The following is a 23210-nucleotide window of genomic DNA, read 5'->3' as shown; positions in this document are numbered from 1 at the left end:
TTGCCAGTTGAGTGAAATTAGGAATCCAGCTGAAACTGGTTTCCCACCCACTAACTGTCAAAAGACCTCATAGGTCAGTATTCATTTCCTGAGTTTTCTCACTCATTGTGGATAAGCTGCTTCAGCCAAGCTTTTCATCAGCTGTCACCTGATTTTTAAAGACCCAGACGGTGCAGTGAGCCATTGCCTCCCCAGGGCCTAAAAACATTAATTTAGATAGTGCCAATATCCAATCTTCCAATGTGTTTCTTCTGGACATATCTTTAAGGAAAAAAACGAGGGAGAGAAATGTATCAGTGTTGATATCCCTTAGTCAGTGACATCACATTTATAAAGGCTGTGCGTGTGCGTGGGCTCTGGCGTGTGCTTCAGTGTGTGTGTGTGTGTGTGTGTGTTTACTGAAGCTATTCCAGTAAAGCATCTAGCCAAGGGGCAGAGGAGAGCTGCCCTACCCAGTAATTGAACCACAGATCCTGCTGGACTATTAGTCACATGTCTTGGTCTGTCCAGAGCTTTTTATCGCTGTTGAATCAACACAAGCAGTGTGAATGAGTGCAGGTTACTAATACAAATGTAGCTATCATAGCAGTGCCACAATTTAACTTTCTATACAAATTTCCTGCTACAAATTCTCTGTACCTGAGAATTTTTTTTTTTGATTTTGCAGAAGTCATACAAAGGAAGGGTTGGCTAATTTGTCAATGAGACGTTATCGTTTATACCAAGGATAATTACGAGTGTACTTATTTAGTTAATTGCTAAGATCTGGGTACACAGAGACTTTGCTAAAAAGAAGTCAGATGAGGCAAGAAACGTGCACCCAGAGGATTAGACAGGTTTTAAACTCATATTTACTTGAAAAGGAAGGTGAACAGTAAATATGTTACTCAAATTGTCTATGTAGAGTCCCATTACAGTTCACAGATCAACTTCTTGGTCAAACTTTCTTTTTTAACCTTGCTTGTTTTAGCTGTGCACACACACAGTTTTAATGTGTAATAAGGGATTATTATTAAAATTACTCACTTTTTGTTTTACCTCCAAATAAACTGGTTTAGATAATCTGGTTAATCTATTGGTTTGTCACCGTGTTCCCAGATCTCGGCAGCAGAGCTGGAATAGCCAAACTAGTATAACAGCCAATATTTGCCTATTGTAGATATATCTGTATCGTATATGTCGACTAATAAGTAAGAAAGAAACTGACGTTTTGAAATGCCAAAGATGTGTTTGAGCTGATTTAGAAGCATAGTTTGTCCAACAAGGAGCAAGGACAACTGTAAAATGTCCTGCTCAGTACATCACTTGATCACGATTTTATTATAACTCAATTAAAGGGATCCTTATCAAAATGTTTGTGTTAATGTAAAAAAGAAATACAGCCGTATTTTTGGGGATTTGTTAAATTAAAAATATCAATATCGTATTGACCTCAAAATTGCAGTTTTGGTTGTTCTTAGCAGCTAACTTGGTGAGTAAAATGCTATCAGAACGGAAACAATGACCAACGCTACAAAGAAAGTTTTAATGAATACAAATGATCTTATATATCTCTGGTTGTGTTTGGCCATTGCATGCAATGTTGCATATCATTTAGCAGGATGGCCTTATGGCATGGCATTATTGGATTTTTGGCATTTATGCATTAGTTGATTGACAGATAAGTAATTTGCAATCAATTGATAATCGATTGATTCTTAGGGACATTTGTTTCTAATTCCAGTTTCCCAATTTTGAAAATTTGCAGATTATATTTGTTTTATATGTGTTATAAATTGATTATCTTTTGGTTTTGGACTGTTGATCAGACTAAACAAGCAATTTATAAAGGCATTGCCTTGTGTTTCAGGAAATCTTAATGGGCATTTTCACTATTTTGTGACATTTTATAGACAAATGATAAAACTTGAAAATAATCTGCAGATTAATCAGCAATGTAAAAATAATAAAAAATCATAATTAGTTGCAGCCCTATTTGCATCACTGGATAAAGTAAATACATTTTCAGATATATGTAGGCTTCAGCATTAACACCAGATATGTTTATGATGCATGTGGGCATCTGCGATCAAGAATGGCGTGTGTGTGTGTGTGTGTGTGTGTGTGTGTGTGTGTGTGTGTGTGTGTGTGTGTGTGTGTGTGTGTGTGTGTGTGTGTGTGTGTGTGTGTGTGTGTGTGTGTGTGTGTGAGTGACTGTCCCATCAGGTAGACAGGGAGAGAAAGAGGAATACTGCTGTCCTCAGTAATGTTTTCGGCCTGATGGAAAGACAGCAGGCAGGCAGACGAGTGAGAGGCCCAGAGAGATATAGCCCTACTAATACCAGTGGATAGCATGACACAAATAACCGCAGTGGACACAATTGTCTGTGGAAAGACAATCCTGTGTTCATTTCATTCATATCTACTCTGATATTGGGTCTCGGAGTGTGAAACCAAGTTGAATGATAGAAGTACACGTCTCTGGAGAAGGGCGAGGGAAGAGGAAAGAGAGAGGGAAGGAGAGTGTGAATGAATACTTGGGACAGTTCTGGATGAGCAGCAACATGACGGCTTCTCTCTCTTCTTTTTGTCTGTTCTGGCCTCTGTCACTCTCTCAAACATTTTCGTTACTGCTCTATTCGACTCATTTTCATCTGCAGTGAGGATTTTTTTATAAAGTCCAGGACACACTAAGCAGTCATTGGATCGTTAGGTTGCTATCTAAAGTATACACCCAACCCCCATCTTGCAGCTCGGAATGAGAGCAGGGCCGCTGGTCAGCACTCTGGTTTTTTTGCGTCCAGATGGTGGATGTGAAAGATCCCAGTTAGGGGTCCCAATGCTGCGTCCTTGAAGCAGGGTGATTTATACACTGGCAAAGACATCCAAAAGGCAGGAGAGGAGAAAACTTGCTATACATTGTGTGCTTGAATGTGTATGTGTTGTCTTATATTTATCTATCTTATCCATCGTGTTATTTCCAGGTCCTTTTAATCAAATTACTCTCACAGAATAAAGTGGAGCTAATCTTGTGCTTTCTATGCAAATGATACTGCAGGAACCTTGTCGCTTCAGTAGCAGTTGTGTGTTTTCGCGTGTGTGCCTAACCTTGAAGTGTAAGGTGAATGCTGTCGTGTCCTGCTGCCGGCATCTCTGAGGGGTTTTATTCATTGGCACCTCCCATTGTTTTCTCTCCAATTAACTCTGCCATCAGCCCCGGTGAAGACAGTGTGCCCCAAACCGGAGAGCCATGTATCCCCTCACAGGTTTGAGCTTTGCCCCCGATCAGCCCCACTCAGCTTAGCAGGGAAGAAGCAGACATGGAAACGCTTAGTCTTTTCATCTTTGTCTAATCATCCTATTACATCACAAAAGTCCGCTGACTCCCAAATCAGGTATAGAGACTGGGAGTCCTAGGCTCTGGCAGCAGGATGGAAGGAAAGTAGTCAGGAAGGACAAATGGAGGGATTGAATTAAGGATGAGGGGTTACTGAAATTAAGGAAGGAAGTATCAGGAGCTAGTCACGAACGTGCAGATGGGTGCAGGGAAATAAGGGAAGGAAGAATGCAAAGGTGAGGAAATGGAAGAAGAAAAGGAATGCAAGAGGGATGAGGGATGAAAGGAATCAAGGAAGGAAAGATGGAGGAAGTTATCAGGTAGTATAGTAACTCTAGTCATGTCTAGTCATGGGTGGAACAGTAAAGAAATAAAACCTGGAAAGACGGAATAAAGCAAATATATAAATAATAATATAGAGATGAGAGAAAAATCAAGTAAGAAAGTAAGGATGGAAGGAAGGGAAGTAGAAGTATGAAAGAAATTAAGGAACAATCAGAAATTGAAATTCTAGTTATAGATGAATGAAAGGATGGAGACTGCTGGAACATGAGATAAAGGAATGAAGGAAGGATGGGTCAATGAGAAAATGAATGAAGAGAGAAAGGTTTGAGGAATATGAATCAAAGGTTTATGGAAGATGAATCAAAGAAATTAAGGAAAGAAGGAAGGAAATATCAGGAGCTAGTTATAACTTTGGTCTTGTAGTCACGGATGGGTGGACTGTTGGGTGGGTGAATGAATGGAAGGATGCAGAAAAGGAAGAACGAAGGAAATAAAGGAAGGGTCTACAGATCAAGGAAGTCACAATTCTCAAAATCATATGTGGGTGGGCAGATGGTAAGATGGAGATGTGGGAAGACACAAGGAAGGAGGAAATAAGGCAAGTAAGGATGGAGAAATGAGAAATTTTGGGATGAAAACGATGGATGGCGGGATCAGAGTATTAAGGAAGAAATAAATACATTGGGCCCGCTCATTTACGTGAGCGGGCCCAATGTTAACACAAGCACGTGAGTGTATTGATCAGGCTGGTTATACAGCACATCCTTCCTATCTATACATAATTATGCATGTCTGTATTCTAGTTCCTGGGCTGAATTTCCACTGATCTGAAGTTAACATACAGTTAATATATTTAAAGGGGTGAAAGAATGATTATATAGGGTATTTCACACTGTTCCTAATAGGGTATGTAACAATGATTGGGCTGAAAATTGCCCGGTTGCTATTTTATGGGCTCTTATGCATCCCTGTGTTTTGGCCCTATTTGGAATGAGAGCTTTTCTTCCAAATATGGTATGTTCATCAATATTTAGATGAGCTGCGTGCTGATTGGTTGACATACACATACATTGGAGACAAGACAGCTGCAATGTGTCATTACTAAATTCACTTCTGACACTTTTTTATGCGAGAAATCTACTATATAAAGCTCAAATATGGGCCTTTTTCCGACACACAGTCGGCCAAAATTTGCAATTAGCCATACATTTTTGTAAAACAGCCCATATTTGAACTCTACATAGTTGATTTATCACATAAAAAAATCAGAAGTGAATTTAGTAATTAAAAAGCAGACAAACAATGTATAACATTTCTGAGATCTGCGTGACCTAGATTCAGAAGACTAAGCTGTCAGTGGTGCAGCCTATGTAAATGTTGGGGCGTGACAAAGGTAGAGACTAGAGCCAAATAAGGAGGAGCCACCGAGTTGACGTCAACTCTGTGGTTCGTTGAGATTTGCCCATTTTCAGAGGCAGTTTCAAATTGTTAGATTTGCAGAGGAAAGAGGTGTCAATGGGATTTTGAGGTTCTATGTATGTCCTATTTACCCTCCGTCATTTTTCAACTATGACAGGGTAAAATCGGTTTTGCATTCTATCACCCCTTTAACAGGTCAGTGGAAATGCAGCTATTTTCACATCTTTACACTGCCAAGATGTAGATTGATTTCAGACCAGCAGAGTGATACAATTAAACAAAGTAAACAGGCTTAGCCAGTGATAATTTTTTCGATTACAATTTTATGCTTTTTTGGCAGTCAAAAAATTCCAGGTTAACGCCTCCCCCTAACATACATCAAGCAGCGTACTGTGGCACATGGAATGCAAAAAAATAGATATACTACGAACAATTGCACACAGCAAGGAGAGATGAGATTTTTGTGTTGCTGTGATATTTAGCCAACACTGCTTTTTTTCAGTCAGTTACAGTCACGGAGAGGGTCACTGTTGTGAATCTGTTACATTCCATTCTGTTATAACGCTGAAGAAAGCCTCTCTCATCTGTTTTAATTGGTATCATAAATTTGTATCATAAATTGTTACACTGTTTTCCTTTCTGAAGATGTATCTGTGTGAACCTACCAATAATCCTTTTCCATGGATCCTCTTTCTTATCTATCTACTCTCACGTCATTGAAGTGAATGCAGCGATTGTTAGAAGTACCGAGTACCGATCCGATACCAGAGTGTCATATATTTCATTATGTTTTAACAGCTGTATACTACTATCCCTGTATGGATGTGATATGATTTCTATCTTTGTCGTCGGTCTGGCTCAGGTTAAACTCTTTGTGAAACATGAACAAACACAAACAATGAATGCCCCAAAACTTTCTTTTATTCTCCAGTGTGACACTGAGAACATAAATAAACTACTTTAATGTAGATTTTCTTTAGGGCTTTATTATGTGGTATCGGATCGGTGCATAAACTCCAGTACTTCCCGATACCGATACCAGCGTTTTAGGCAGTATCGGAGTCGGATGTTCCTATCGCAGTATAGGAACATCTCTAGTCGCTTTGTTCTCCAAGATCTTGTGACTGCTTTAAGAATCAACTCACAGAGCTCAAGCCAGTAGCTAGGATACGAACCACAAAACAATAGTGATTGGATTGTTACCTAACAGTCTCAGTAGCCTATGTGAAGGAGTGAAGGTTGCCATAACATATCGTTTTCTCTTATTGTAACAATCCAGAGCCAACATTGCCAACATTGCCTTTCACTGCTGTGTGTTCCTCTGAAACTCAGCCAGGTTGGCATTTTACTATTGTTCTGTCAACAAACGGCTAATATGTGTTAGGGTAAGTTAGCTTTTGTCGGCCTTGTTTCTATATAGTTGGAGTATAGTTTCAGTTCTTTTTTTGACCAATGAGATGGAGGACGTGTGTGAAACCTTGAAAAAAATAGAGCCAGAGCGAGAGGTTTTTCTGGCCTGTTCACTAACAAAGAGCAGGTTAGAACATCTTCATTGAGAAACACCAGAACAATCTAATAATCACTTGTTCACATTGCGTCCAGTTAGGAAGAGGTGCCCCGACAAAATGACCTGGCGACACTGCTGCCCATTACCATAGTCACTCACTCATGTCAACCGTGCACACGGTGAGAAATGAGATGAGAGGGAGAGACGGTGTCCTGCTGCCAGAGGAGGCGCAGCAAACTAAAAAGGGGTCTGTAAAGTCTTGCGAGAAAGTCGCCAAGTTGGCTGCGCTGTTTGTGCGTGTAATATACATTACATTTAGCTAGTCTGAGTTTGGGGACGAAGGCTTGTCCAGGGCCGGCACAGTTGACTTAGTCAATGCCCATCCATTCTGCCGGGACTACATATGATAGTTAGAAAATTTGGAAAGGAAAGAAGTGTCAGGATGAACTCATAATTACAATTATGTTGTGAATTAGGTGTTGGAAGGATAGAGGGATGGAGAAAAGGATTGATGCAGGAAATAAGGGACCAAAGATTGGATGGAAGACAGATCAGAGATTGAATAAAGGAAGGATGAAGGAATTGAGGGGTAAAGGAAGAAAAACAAAGGCAGATTAAAGTTAAATGAAATGGGTTGTAGGCAGTGGGACCGCAGGTGGCTGTAAAAAAAGGAAGCGAATGGAAGAAAAAAGAGCAGGTCTTTATTATGGTGAGTAACTTTGACACGCTCACGTTGCGCCCAGCGCCAGTCCATCCGTCATCCAGCTCTCCTACCGATGAGCTCTGGAAACAAATCTGAGGAAGCCGGCTTTATTTTGCCGCCTGGGTGACTTGTCGGAGTCGTCCCGTGTGTCCCTGTATCCCTTCCCAACTGACGTCTCCCAGGCTCAATTGCACCCGCTGGGAATCTCTGCCTCTCTTCTCCCTCCTTCTTTCCATCTTGCCTATTCACTATGCAGATAGTTTTTTTTCCTTCTTCTTTTTTGCAAGTCCCCTGTGTTTATTTTATTCTTTATTTATCTCAAATGTTTTTGCTGTTTATCTGTTTGCAGAGCGTGTATATGCGCTTGATAAGTTGCAAAACACAGAGGGCATCAATCACTGTCACTTAGCTGCTCAACACGTCGCTCATGCTGCCAGAGCCCGAGTACCCTGCACCTCCTCCGAACCTGCTCAGTCTAACTTTGATGAATTTCAAGCTTGTTCAATACATAAATATGTGAGAGAGAAGGAGGGGGAGTTGTGGGTGATCAAGACAAGCGCTTTTGTGCTTTTGCAATCTGAGTCAGATATATGTTTACACGTTTACAAATGAGAAATCCAGTAGCGCGACGTCAGTTTTCATATTCCCCAGGCCCATGGCAGCCTGCTTGGCTGCGGCCCCCTCCACTAGCAGACTTCTGCAACAGTTATTTAGATGAATGATTAAAGTTAAGGCACAGCCAGCAAGAGTCTCACCACTCTTATTTAAGGAAGAATGGGATAGCTGTCATCTTTTGATGCATTGCCTGCCATCCTGCATGCAAACGAGACACCCTCAATCCACCAATGCCTTCCTTCGTCCCTCACTTCCTCTCCGACGGGTCCCCAAAGAGTTGCCGAGGGTGATTGATCAGGTGCCGTGGCATCACTGGAGACATGTGGGAAGTCTGCCCACCCAGCCAGCCAGACAAAAAACGGTCCGGCATGCTGATCTGATGTGATCAGTAAGATAGGAGGAACAAGGGAGGACTCCTGCACACAGTTGATCTATGGTCACTGAAGTCTGGCTCCTGAGAGCAAAATCTTCTAATGACTTTTTAGATAAAGCATTCTGCCGTTTGTATTCACTCCCTCCCTTGTCTACCTTTCAGCAGACGCCGTAGACAGATGTGAAGGAAGACATAATAGACGTTAGCTGTGTTTTCACAGTCCTGTTTTGTGACTGATTTTAAAAACTGATGATAGGGTAAGGACAAGAGTACAATACTTTTCATTCAAGTTGTGAGACTGCAATTAATGAGAATCATGTAGTTCACCAAGACACAATTTCTGATTTCATTTTCAATTTTATTCATTTTTATTTTTAAGTCTTTGTTTTGTCAGTAATACTGTTGACATTCTCCAGTAATACATACAATACACATCGTGTTCTCATTGATTTGGCTGTGGCAGCATTGTTTAAACATACATGAATGAAACCTCCCACTCACAACACAATGCCCAATGTGTTGTAAGCACTGAATGCTTATTTGGCACTGATTCATATTCACTGGGAGAAAGTACAGTCCTTGGGGTTAATATCTTTCATAGCTCCATAATCCCACCATGTTTTACAAAAGGTGGTGTTAATAAGAGCGGTATAGTCTGTTTAGGGCAGTAAATCTACATGAGTTTATAGCCTTATTTTATTACGTTGTGCTATAGAGGCAGTTATCATTTCCTCCTCCATACTTTCAGTTTTTGGTTGTGGCTGTTCCTTTTAAATTAGTGATTCACAGCTCTACGATCCTAATTTAAACTGGAGTAGTTTACAGCTGTGTGTTACAGTTGGCAGAGTTTAAGGACCTTATCTGCCTTGTAAATAAAATTGCAATATTTTCCAAAAGAAATTTCCTTAAAGGACAATTCCGGCACAAAATGAACCTAGGGGTTAATAACACATGATTACCGAGTCGATCGTTCTCTGGGATCTGTTTTCATGCTAATTGAATGTGTCTCTAGCTTGAAACAAGGCACCGCAAACCGCTGATTAGCTTATAAAGCTATTCGTCGGGGCAGAGGGTAAAGTAAAAAGAAATCGCTATTTCTACACCACTAACAAGGCCCAAAATGGCACCACATATACAACCAGTTCCGTGCAACCAGTAACCAGTAACATAGCTCAAGCACAGCATTCATCGTTTGACTGGTCATAATGAGGGTCCCGTATACATGTACCTTCTTTATAAATCTTTTAATAAACTGTAAGCATTGCAAAGAACTTTACATACATACAATACCTTCAAAGCAATAAATCCTCTTATGTAGATGGGAGATGGCGGATTTCCCTCTCAGTCCAATCATAGTACTATATTTTTAATATTTCATTTCTTATAAATCCTCTTATGTAGATGGGAGATTTCTTTCTTTCTTTCTTACTTTCTTTCTTTCTTTCTTTCTTTCTTTCTTTCTTTTTTTTTTCCTCAGTTGATGCTTGCTCCAAACAATACTAGTACACAGCTTTATTTGCTGCATATGCTAGCCAAATGGAAAGTACTGTTTTTTCTTTATTGAAACCTTTGCTCATGATCAACCAGAATGCTTTTTACATTTCGCCTGATATGTGGAAAAAGTACTTCATCCCTTCTTTAACTAAAAAATTATTTCAGAGCTGAGCTGGTAACTTTTCGAAACAATATTACAGATATTACTTCTCAAGAAACCACTGATTATTCTCTATGGGGTGAAGTGATTCTCATTTTTGTCTTATTGCACTCATAATCTCACTGTGTGTCGTATATATATAGTCTTTTTACCTTTTCTCTCTTTCCCCTCACATTGTCTTACAGACTTCTCTGCTTTCTCTACACTCGTTCTCTTATTCGTTTTCTTCTTCTCCCTTATGTTATCTGTCTCGGCTCCATTTTCTTGCTCCCTGATACTCCCTGACTCAGTAGCTTTCATTTTCTTGATAATCCAGCGACACCACTGGACTGCGAAATCATTTTTAGTGCCTTTTCCTTTTCTTCTTTTTTCATCTCTCTCTCTCTCGCTCTCTCTCTCCATTTTCCTCTTACTAGTTTATCTTTTTTCCTCTTGGCTTTATTTTCCTTTTTGTAATTAAATGTCATTTTCAGTTCTCCCATTTTTGGGGGCCGAAGGAAATAAAGTTTCTTTTTTATTATTATATGATCGGTGTCTGAGCCACAGTACCACACAACCAACACCTAAATATGTTTAAGTCAGCTTTCTCTGTCTCATTGTTCTCACAAATTAGTTTTTTTTTACAGCAGTTATGAACACTTTGTAAAATTATGAAATGTCCTTTAACCAAACAGACAAAGGTTTGACTTCTTTATCTAACGTGTCTGTTTTAGCTCTGTCCCAATATCCAATTCAGCTCCCAGTCGTGGTGGCCCAGACATTCTATGGTCCTATAACATTTCTAGGGGGATCCTGCCATGTTCATAAGGCAGATGGGATTTGAAACCCCTGGGATGAGACCTATGGGTCTGCCCGAGCTGCTACAGGGAAGCACAAATGGTGTTACAACTGTAAATCCCCAAAGCACCTTAACTGGCCTCTTTCAATGCAAGTAGCAGCACATGTACTCCATGTGCTCCTTCTGGAGGTCTTAGGTCGTTAAAATAGACACATTAAAATATGTTTTCTTTATTTGACTAACTTTTGCAGATGTCCTGCTGCTTGATTCTGTTTATTCACCTGTTTTAGACCTGCCTGTCTGTTGCCAACTAAAGTTTCTTTCACGTCTGGAAGTCTGGAACCCACTTTAGCAGACACTGCAATGTCAGCCACATGTATTCGCTATTTAAAACAAATTATTTTGCACTTAGCAAACAAACAAATCTGATTGCAATCTATCCTTGTTTTTACGGACTACATGCAAATCGAGGTTGGCCCCACTCCAGCCCAGAGTATGGTGGTAATGCACCTGAAGCTGTTTGGTAACTGACAAAAACTCTGGAAGAATGAAAACTTAAACAAAAAATTGCTATAACAACAATAACAATGATCAGTAAGCTCTTGCAACAACTGTCCATCTACAAACTTAAAGACACATGGGAATCACATTTATGGACTATGAGCCGCAGACAAAAGCTTTTTCATCATTACAGGCTTTCAGTCTTGCCGCTTCCTGTGGATGGTGCAACAATCTACCTGTTGATCTTACAACCTATCTTACCTTCAATTGTCACCAAGACTGCAAGATACCTGAACTCCTTCACTCGGGGGCAGCAGTACATTGACTTGGAGGTGCTGACCCTCATCTCATTCACTTCACACTTAGCTGTAAAAAACTGCTCCAGCGTGCACCGGATGCCAGATACCTGGGAAACTAACAGAACTACATCATGAAGGAAAAGCAAAGATGATTATTGTGGAGATTTCCCTAAATAATGACTCTTTTCCCCATGTGCAGTCACTGTAAGGCATTCTGGATCTCAGTATTATCTGGTTGGAAGAAGTACTCAGATATTTTACTTAAGTAAAAGTAGTAATACAGTATACCACATTCTATAAATACTCAGTTACAAGTAACAGTTCTGTATTCAAAATGTTGCAAAGTACAAAAGTATTACCATCAAAATATACATTAAACTATAGTGCAACTTTTACACATAAATAAACGTCTGTTGCATTCAAGACGTTGGAGTTCACATAATTCTGATTAAGCCTATTACCACCAGGAAAAGATCTCTATATTTCTCAGTATACCGGAGTTCTGGTGTTTGGTGTCTGTGGAAACAGAGGCGTGAGACAAAAGTTCCATACTACAGTTTTAAAGTACTAAAAGTACTCAATATGGTATTAACAATAAACAAAACAATATTTATTATATTACAGGATTGTCATTATTGATGCATTATCATGTTAATCACTTTAATGTTGCCTTTGGTAAGGTGGAACTAATTTAATTACTTTATATAATGCTGGCTTGTTTAATTTATAATAATACATAATCATTTATTAGTTGATTATATTTTGTATTGATAATATAAAATAAAATGGAAATACTCAAGTAAAGTACAAGTACCTAAAAAGTGTATTTGAGTACAGTACTATGGTAAATGTACTTAGTTTCCACCACTGATTATCTAAGTACCCAAAATAGTAACAGGATAGCTGAAATGAAAGTCCTTGAATGTTAAGGGTCTTACAACACAACTCATACCTCAGTATCAATGGTGCAGTTAAAAAAAATGTCATCTTTCAAGTTCAGAACAAAGATATTTAACTTTCCTCCAGCAGCTTGAACAGCTTTATGGCATTCAGGAGCATTTAAGGTAAACATTGACTTCAAAGTAAACACTGATTTGTATTCAACTTCCCATCCTGGAGTCCTCTTACTGCTCATAAATAGTTTGCAGCCTCTCTTCCTCCCCTAGAGGAACTATGAGGTACACCTGAAAAACAAATCACAACTTTAAATCCTAAGAATCAGTAAATGGTAGAAACAGAAAGTAAAAAAAAAAAAAAAACTAATAGTAGCTGGCATGAGAGCCTGTGGTTTGTAGTGCGGTGGGAGTGGAGCTGTACATTAGACTCTTCTCTGTGACAGCAGATCAATGCAGCCTGGAGCACGTATAGAAATGAATTGATTGTCACCAATAAAACTCCAATTAAACAAAGGAACAAGCCCGGGAGAGAGCTCAGAGACAAGCAGCTCTCATTTTCTCATCAGTCCTTCGGGAGAAGGATGGGAGGGCGGGAGGCAGGAGAGGGAGTCGGATGTGTGCTTGGGGAGCCGGTGAGCGAGGTCCATTTCCTCTGAATACTTGCGCTATCAAGGAGGTGTGGAAGTTATGGATGAAGCGAGAGAGAACAAACTGCCGACGGAGGATCAGATACCCAATAGACAGAGAGAGTGGGAAAGAAAGGTAGAGCAGAGATGATACCATTGATCCTTCCTTAATGACGAAAAGAGATCTTAATTGTGGTGGCATGTGATATATCAGGTTTCAGCAGTCAATTCTAGAGCTCATCTGACCTATTCCTTACATAATAAGTTAGTGTGAAGCCCTTTACCTATCCTTCACTTTCTCTCTTGAATACCTTCTCTATCTGCCAGTATGTGTGTCTTTTTTTCTGTCACTCAGTCTGAGCTACACTCATAATCTCCTTATTGAACAATTCCTACATTTCATTCTTGCATGTACTTGCAGCTGGTTATAGGCTTCTCGTGTAAGTCGCAACTAAAGTGGCTTTTTTTGCCTATATGAACCTCCAAATGAAGTTATAGATGATTAATGTTCCCCATTCCTAGAAAATGTACAAGATCTCCTTACTCTCTCCTCTCCTCATCTCACTTCTCCGCTAATATCATTTTCTTCACTATCTCCCTCTATCTCCCAAGCTCTGTAATTTGATTGTTCTTCCTATGATTGTGCTGTTATTGAGTTGCTTGTATCATACATATGTATAAGTCCACTACAATACTTATTCCATCTTCTGCTATGATTTCCCCCAGCATCCCACCAAACAGGAATCTCATTCCTAAATGGAGGAAACACTAATGCCGTGTTGACGCGTGTAAAGCTTCACTATGTGGGGAACTTTGCAGGGAACCCATAACATCCCCAAGAAGTCAAGCTTTCTCAGATCTTTACTTTAAAATAATTTCTAGTTGGTAGCCGGTTAGCTCAGTTGGTAGAGCAGGCACACATATATTGTGGTTAATTCCTTGGCGCAGAAGGTCCAGGGTTTGAGTCCAACTTGTGACGGTTAGCTTCATGGCTTCCCCATCTCTCGCTCCCCTTTCATGTCTGAGCTGTCCTGTCATTAAAGGCGGAAATACCCATGAAAGTAATCTTTGAAAAATAATTTCTAGTGGGCTGAATAGGTTGAGTAGGTTCTTTTGGGGAGAATGACAGTAACACTTATGTTTCCTGTAAAGTACACTGTAAAGCTAATTTTAACTAACAATTTCCTATTCTCACAGTACATTTTTCCTTATCATATTCAGATTAGCCATGCTAGTGCCGTGGCTCTAGTGATGGCAATGTCATTCATGGTCCCCAGAGGATGAATCCTAACTTTCATGATCCCCTGGCCCTTCCTCTAGCAAAACCATGAGATCACTTTTGTGGTTTTGTGTCTCGACGACTGTTGAATGGATGCTATGACATTTGTTACAAACATTTATGTTCCCCTTGGTATAAGTTGTAATAACTTTCGTGACCCTCTGACTTTTTATATAGAACCATCATGATCTTTTTATTCATCCAATAATTTGGTTCATGAATAAATACCTGCAAAACTAATGACATTTCCATCAGCCTCAGCTGTACTTGTGTTTAGTGCTAATTAGAAAATACTAGGGTTGCTAACATGCAAAACAAAGATGGTAAACATGGTAAACATTATACCTGCTAGACATAAGGATTTTAGCATTGTCATTGTGAGCCTGTTAGCATGCTGACCTTAGCATTTTTGGTAGTACAGCTTCACAGAAACAGTCAACATAAATAACTCAACCAGAGGCAAAACATTCTTAAAAGACACATAAGGTTAGGTTCATATCACTGTAATTACAAAATATACTTAATCATGGATAGAAAGATGTACTTTTTTCCTAATACTTATTATTATTGCATGCTTACAATTGAACAAAATGTGATACACATCTCCCAGATGGTTATTATTGCAGACCCTCTGTTTCCTTTTAAGCCTCTATATCTCTATCTCTATATGGGATTCTGGCACTAACCCTGAAATTACAGAAATTAGTCTGTCTGTAATTTCAGTTTTTATGCTGTCTGTGTGTATTTAGCTTCAGCATCTCTTCATCACCCCAGCAACATCCTTCCATCATTGTAACCAAACTGAATAGAGGCTGAGGAGGAAGGAAAGCGTGAAGCTGTATTTTCAAACCGTCAATCTCTCTCTGGTTGCCGCAGCCTGATGTGACCTTATAGCAAACATCCGCGGTTCTGCAAAAAGTCTATAGCTTATGGATTTCATGTCAAGAGAAAATATCTGATATTTATTCTAACAAATTCTCACCCTTTAAATAGATTTACTGTCCAGCGCAAAAAAAAATCATATTTATGCTAATACAAAGTCCATCTATTCATTGGTTTCCGTTGGAATTTTATTACTTTTTGTGCCACAGAAGAAAAAGCCCTCTTTCTACACTCATCTTTTTCCACTCAATCGATGTTTGTTAAAGTTGCTGACTGTGTACAGTTTCTCTTCCCCCCTCAGAAAGACCGCACCGATCTCCCCATCATGAAATCATTTTTTAGCTTCATACAGTTGACCCTGAAGGTTAGGTTGAGGTTCCTAGCGTGATGTTGTGGCTGAAGATGGTTAAGTATTATGATGATGGTGCTAGTTCGAGGTTGGTGCCATCAGCAAGAGAAATGATTAGGACTGCACTAGCAGTGTTAGCCTGACAGATGGCAACACATGGAGCTAGCTGACAGCACTGCTGACAGCGCATTCACAGGAAGTCCCCATCTCGCATGCACTGTACACACTGTTTGTTGCTGTATGTATGCTGGTGTTTTTCTGCCATCAACTGTAGCTTATTCCTGCCTGTCAGCGTCAAAGTCGGCTCACATCACCAATTCACCAGCTTAAAATTGTAAGACTACTGCATAGGCCTCCTGTCATGACAACAAAGGGAATCGGGGTCTGTTCAAAATCTTCACTGGGTTATTATCCTATTAGTCTATATACACAACGTTCCACTTCCAGGATTGCTTCGGTGCCGCCGGGAAATTCTGCCGGATGTCCCTCTTTTCGGTCGGATGTCCGTTACCTTCCACTTTCTTTGTGTTAGAATTTTAAACTCCGGTGGATTTATGAGGACTATGGTTAACTCCTCCTCAGATCTCTGCAGGGTAAATCCAGACAGCTAGCTAGACTATCTGTCCAATCTGAGTTTTCTGTTGTTATTATTATTATTATATTTCTATATTTCAGTGGCACCGTGGCTTTGTCCGGCGTTTAGCACCGCCCATGACAATTGTGATTGGTTTAAAGAAATGCCGCTATACCAGAGCACGTTTTTCTCCCATCCCGGAATGCTGTGTGAACTAGCCAGACCCTCCTCCGCAACGCTGTGGAGATCTGGCAATGCAAGACTATTATCCTAGTCACTAGTCATTTATCAACACCTGTCTATTTTTGGTAATTCATTCCTGCAGTGGTCAATAAACTTTCAGTTATTTTCCACTCAATCAATCTACTTAGAAATCAGCTCTGCGGGCATGTTAATAAATGGCCAACAGACATAAATACATTAATTGAATGACTGAATACATTAGGGGCTGTATTGAGTGCTGCACTGTTGCCTCAGTGAATAGCAATATGGAGTTATTATTAGGTTCAGTGACTGATGAAAAATGAGGAGCGCTTTGGCACAAACCTGTCGGCTCCACTGCCCTGGATAGGAGTGAAGGGAGAGGGAAACTGTCCTTGCATGAGAAGACACAAAGATCCTTTACTTGTTTTAAAATGATGTTTTCATTAATGCTTTTGGTTTGTTTATCCACTACAACATTTTAAAACTCTATCCAAATGCATCCTCAGGGGAAGCACATGTAACCCCTCCGAATAGCTGTAATACTTCTCGCTGTCACTTCATGACAGCGCCGAGCTTGAAGTTTGCATGCATGCGAATGTGTCTGTGTGCTCCAGTGTGTGTGTTTTAAAGTGTGTTCATATAATGCATATATTGATGTGGAGCGTGGCAGTGATGTGATTGATGAGACATGAAAGAGAGCAGAGGAAGATTTCCAGTCAATCAGCTCAGTAAATAACCACCTAGGCTGTGGATTAAAGGCAGAAAGCTGTCTGAACTAACAAAGGCTCACATCCATTACCTCACGTGCAGAGTTGTTTTTCTCTCTCGAGCAACACTGACAACAAAATTAAAGTGTGTTAACAAAAATAGATGTTTTTGTTTTCTTGAATTCAAGAGATGAAACATAACAACATCTAACAACTTGGATGCTCGCGGAAATAAAAACTCATGTGAGGTAAAAAGATCTCTGCAGAGGAGTGACCTATACAACACTTCAGATTATGAAAATGTGTGTAAAATGAAATGGGACATAATGGAATCTTTTCTGAATATTAGATTTTGTCCAGACTGTTTCAAGATTGGATGTAATGTAAAATTCCTGAATAATTCAGCCTCTCTGACCTCTTCAGCGTGGCTAAGAGGTGGCAGGTTGTTGGTTCAACTCCCAGTACTGAGAGCAGTATATTCTGGCTTTACCTCAGCAACCGAAAGGGCTGGTATTACATCTACTGTATGGTGCCCACTATTTTATATTAAGAGCCCTTGAGCATGAAGCAGAACCCTTTAACTGCTCCATTACTGCCATGTGGCTGATGCTGGGTAGATATTGTAAGGATTAAGACAGATTTGAATCCCAAATTGGTTACCCTCTGTGGTGGAAGTTTTTCTTGAAGCAGCAGGGTTAGTGATATTCATGATAAAATCAAAACGAATAACGACTGTTTGAGAATTAAACCAAAGTTTGGTCTTTGAGTATTTATTTACATTAGCAAATGCAGAGAAAACAGTTTCACAAGTACCACGGCATATCTGAAAGGGTCTTCTAACCTAAAGTCTAAACATCCATACTTCATATAGTGAAAACCTCTGTTAATCCATCCATCTATCCATCTTCGTCCGCTTATCCGGTATCGGGTCGCGGGGGGAGCAGCTCCAGCAGGGGACCCCAAACTTCCCTTTCCCGAGCAACATTAACCAGCTCCGACTGGGGGATCCCGAGGCGTTCCCAGGCCAGGTTGGAGATATAATCCCTCCACCTAGTCCTGGGTCTTCCCCGAGGCCTCCTTCCAGCTGTTAACTCACCCAGCTGTCCCTCTGTTAAGCCACCCCTCTAAATGTATCTTTTAGCATGGCCATAGTTGTAGAGATGACATAATTAACAGTCAAACCATTGTCTCACCTTCCCCTCTGCTCTCTGTTCTTAACATTAGCCTAAACAACAGTTTTATCTCAGGAGACAGAAACCTACGTAGTTCTCACTGTCGTAAACAGTCTTCGGCCTTCTCCACTTCTATCTAAGCAAAAAGTCAACAATGTGAGGAGCTTCAAGCTAGTAAAACTAAATAACTCTCTAGGCTATAGTTCACGGTTGCCAACTATTTCACTTGGAGTTTTTTGAATCTACACATGAAGAAGCTAAATCTTGTGGCGTTATAAAACAATCTTTAAACAAATGGTTAATATCATTAAACAAATGGTTAAAATAAAATTTGCCACCACACCTCAACCCGGTAACTAACCGGGCTAAATTCCAGCCAGGTCAGTTGTCGTTTGACATTAATTTTGCATTGTGACAGCTGATCCTAAACAATCAGCGATCTGGCTTTTGAACACTCAGATGGATTTTGGTCAGCTGTTTTACAGTTTGACCACTTCTGCAATTTGATTTCCTACATGGCATCTCTGTTTTTCTTTTCTTCAGGTCCAAGGGTTGGAGAAGCAGGTGGAGTTCTCAGACCTGGGCCCAGTGGGGTCTGTGATGAAGACTCTTCCATATGGCATGGGTGGAGGCACAGTGGGAGGAACAACAGGGGGGGTTGTTAAGCCTCCATACCAAACACGTATCTTCTCCACTTCAATCGACCAGACACCCATGAAATCCAAGCCACCCACCTACAGTTTCTTCAACCCATACGACTCGGCCCGGAACCAGTCCCTGCTCCTTGACCAGACAGGATACCGCTCTAAGCGCAAACCCTCACTAAAGACAGCCATGAAGACCAAGAAGATCTTCGGCTGGGGAGACTTCTACTTCAACGTCAAGACCCTTAAATTCAGCTTGTTGGTGACAGGGAAGATTGTGGACCACATCAATGGAACGTTCACCGTTTACTTCCGCCACAACTCATCCAGCCTGGGGAACGTGTCGGTCAGTATCGTGCCACCGACCAAAGTGGTGGAGTTTGAGGTCCTCCAGCAGCAGCATCTGCACCCTCACACTCAGCAGGACGTCCAGATCCAGGAGACCCAGCAGTCCACCATCGACCCTAAAGAGACAAAGACCTTTAACTGTCGGGTGGAGTATGAGAAAACCAACAGATCCAAGAAGCCCAAGCCCTGCCTGTACGATCCTTCTCAGACCTGCTTCACAGAGCACACCCAGTCTCACGCTGCCTGGCTCTGTGCCAAGCCCTTCAAGGTGATCTGCATCTTCATCTCTTTCTTCAGCATTGATTACAAGCTGGTTCAAAAAGTGTGTCCGGACTACAACTTCCAAAGTGAGCACCCTTACTTGGGATAAGTAAGTGAGACTGAACTGCAAAGAGAAAAAAAAAAAAGACAATGTTAATGACGACAATGATGAATATAATGATAATGATGGAAATCATAGTCATATTGATTACGATGAAGAAGCAGGGGACAGTTTTTTGCCTCTTAAACCGCTGTGAATGGGGTTTTAAATCAAGTATAATCAGAGGTATGGATGGTTAGGATATGGCTGAGTTCTCTGAATATTTTCCAACTTTGTATTTGTTAACTTCTGTTTTATTAGCTTTTTTTTCTGTAAATAATGTACTCAACCTCAGCACACTTATTGTTTTTTAGAGATTTGTTTATCAGTGTTATTACTTTTTGCAGTTGGAGAATTCGGTTGAAAACAGCTGGAATCAGTATTATGCCCTCCGAGTACCAAGGGAGCCTCTGAGTCGGCTGTGCTGTGCCATCACTGTATGGCGGACGTAATGTTATGGTAGACTGACTGTTAATCATCCTCTCAGCTCCATGTTTCCCTGGATATAAGAAAGTTATATGTATGAGAAATGCTATGCTGGATATGCATACAATATACTGTATGAATAAGCACATTAAAATCTCTTAAACTGTCTGTCTTTTACTGGGTTTCCGTTCAGAGCTACAAGCACATTTGCGGGGCACAGCATATTCATGTTATCTATCTCAGCAAGGACGCTATTATGAATTAAGTTACATTTCACTCTTGATTGGGAATTCATGCTCAGGCTTTCTGTGAAGATATGTAATTTTTAATTTTCTGAAACATATTGAAGGGAAGGATTACATTTTGACATGAAAACCAACCGTGAAACATTCTTAAGATGATGATAATGTTTGACTCCTTTTGAGGGAGTTGGTATACAGTAATTGAATCTGAGGGAGGTATCTGATATAATTTTTAATTACATTTACCCAGAAACTGAAAAGAAAAATATTGTATTGGAGGTAATATGACTGACAGATTGTTTGTTTGATCATGCAAGCAAAGGAAGTATATTTTAGGAAGCATTTTTCAGTTGCACCTAAATCTCCAGGTGGCTTCCTCACAATTTATTGACTGCTGTATCACTGGTGCCAATGTTATAATTTTAGCTACCTAATAATCCTTAATCCTTATTATCCTCATTTTACTTCACTTTCTTTTGGCTAAAAATATAAGATTATGGAAAAATGAAGCAGGATAGCGTCACCATTACCAAAAAATTTATATTCATGCATCCAGATTAGAGGTTAAAACTGAAAGCATAAATCTACACCACTTAAATTAAACAAACACACCTGGAACACCTCCACCTTGCGACTATCTCAGACTGTCCCTCTTCTTCCTCTCTTAAGGCCCTGACACACCAACCCGATATCGGCCGTCGGACAGTCTGGCGAGGTCAGTGACTCGAGTCTGTTCGGTGTGTTCCGTGCCGTCGTCAGTCGGAGGAGCCGTCGGCCTTCATTTGGGCCGATTTGACATGTTGATGCTAACCCGGAAATGACGAGCGGGATGAGCCTCTCAAAATCTGATGAAAATCTTTTAAACTGACCTTTGTCGATCTGAAATGAAGACAGATTCAGCAACTGCATGGCCTGTTTCTCGCTTAAAATGTTTTCAGTGGGGCGGCCTCTAGCTCACCCAGTAAGAGCGTTCACCCCATGAGTCCTGCAGCGGCGCGGGTTCAACTCTGACCTGCTGCCCTTTTCTGCATGTCATTCCCCATCTCTCTCCCCATTTCATGTCTATCCGCTGTCACTCTATAATAAAGAGAAAAGCTCCCAAAAAATAAGCTATAATATTTTCAGAAACACGTGTCAGTAAAACATGAGATTGTATTCCGAAAGAGCCGCCATTATGGTCACCAGACCCATGTGACGCGTTCGTCCAGTCAGCTGCCGGTTTACATTTTTTGGCCGATAATACAGATTAACGTAGCTTGCTGTTATGGAAACGTTTTACGTCTCACGCACGCGCAGAATGTATATTCTCAAGTCGGCGTCGCTTCGGCGTGTTCCGAGGCACTTTTTTGACCAACTCGGGGAGGCAGTCAGTCCGACTGCCTTTTCTGCAGAAGGTCGGCCGTCGGGTTGGTGTGTCAGAGACTTTATCTTTCTTTCTCTTTCAGCGCAGTTGTTGGTTCTTTGCTCTCGACACGTCTGATGTGATAATGCTACTCAGAATTTCATTAGAAAAAACAGTCTGTGCTAATTGAATCTTCATCTCACGCTCACTCTCACTCAATACCCTATTCTGCTTTTGATCAATGACATTGAGATGGAGGTCCAGGGAGGTCCATGTATCTTACACACACTGCTTTGGATAGTCTGAACATGTGATGATGACATGTGAGTGCCATATGAGTTTTTCAAACCCTAACATGTAAATTCACTGACACTGACAGCAACTGTAGCAACTGTAACCTCTTTTATGGGAGAATATCTACACCAATCAGAAATAAAATGTTACATACAGAACATTTTCCTGGAAATACTATGTTGCTAAATGTTTCATACTTCCCCAAAATGTTCTAATCAATTGTCTCTGCCAGATTATTCAATTTTTGTTTTAAAGGTCCTATGACATGCTGCTTTTTGGATGCTTTTATATAGACCTTAGTGGTCCCCTAATACTGTATCTGAAGTCTCTTTTCCAAAATTCAGCCTTGGTGCAGAATTTCAGCCACTAGAGCCAGTCCCACAATGAGCTTTCCTTAGAACGTGTCATTTCTGTGTCTGTAGCTATTGAGGAGGAGAGGGGGGGGGGCAAGGTGGAGGGTGGGGGTGTGGCCTTGACCAACTGCCATGCTTCGCTTGTTTGCAAGCCATGATGTCTCTCTCTTTCTCATGGGGCCAAATTCTCTGGGCGGGCAAAGCAGAGAAAGGGGAGGTAACATTTCCCCTGAAGACGACATAAAGGGAAGGTTCCATCTGAGCTTTCATTTTCTCAAAGGCAGAGCAGGATACCCAGGGCTCGGTTTACACCTATCACCATTTCTAGCCAATGGGGGACCATAGGCAGGCTGGAGGAACGCATATTAATGTAAAAAAACAAAACATATAAAGTGAAATTTTCATGCCATGGGACCTTTAATTTAGTATGTTTTAAAGCCCTTTTTGGTGGGTTGACAGTAGGTGAAGAACAGGAAATGAGGGGAGGACATGCAACAAAGGTCCCCAGATGGAGTCAAACCTGGGACATTGCCGTTCATGGTTGGCACCTTAACCACAAGGTCACCAAGGTACTCCACTTATTTCTATTGTGGGGCAATTAGTTGGGAAGACGGCATAAAACACCATGCGCCGGAAACTAGTCTAAGCAGAGACTTGACAAACAGAGTCACAGTCATATTTATTGAAAATGTAAGGCCTAGATAGAACTAGATTATGATGTATTGGCTAAGATAACTGTATTGATCCTTGGGGGGAAAGTCACGGTATATAAAGTAGTTTAAATTAGCCCTAACTTCATCAGCTACAACATTAAAGTGATGTACACATTAAGGCATCTAGAATGACAATCAAATAAATAATATAGGTCTACATTATTCTGAATTTGGCCATTCTTCATAATGAGTAGGCCTACTTGCTTTTGGTAATTTAAGTACATTTTGTACATTATAAATTACTATTATTACATTTTTAATGCATTACTTTTACTTGTAACAAGATATTTTCTACACTGTGGTATTTACTTAGCTAAGTAAAAGATCTGAGTAGACTACTTCTTCCAC

General features: G+C 40.5%; 1 protein-coding gene across 1 annotated transcript in view; it reads left to right on the top strand.

Moving 5' to 3' along the window:
• Nucleotides 1–19970, top strand: part of nxph4 (neurexophilin 4) — a 47933-nt gene extending 27963 nt beyond the window's left edge. The window contains exon 2 of the mRNA XM_028576278.1: nt 18683–19970. Within this exon, the coding sequence (XP_028432079.1) occupies nt 18683–19501 (819 nt within the window). The 3' untranslated portion in view covers nt 19502–19970. The remainder of the gene's footprint in view (nt 1–18682) is intronic.
• Nucleotides 19971–23210: the final 3240 nt, after the last annotated feature.

This window comes from Perca flavescens, chromosome 4, assembly GCF_004354835.1.
Source record: "Perca flavescens isolate YP-PL-M2 chromosome 4, PFLA_1.0, whole genome shotgun sequence".
NCBI lineage: Eukaryota > Metazoa > Chordata > Actinopteri > Perciformes > Percidae > Perca > Perca flavescens.
The sequence above is the reverse complement of the archived record's forward strand: the minus strand, read 5'-3'. Positions and strand labels throughout refer to the sequence as shown.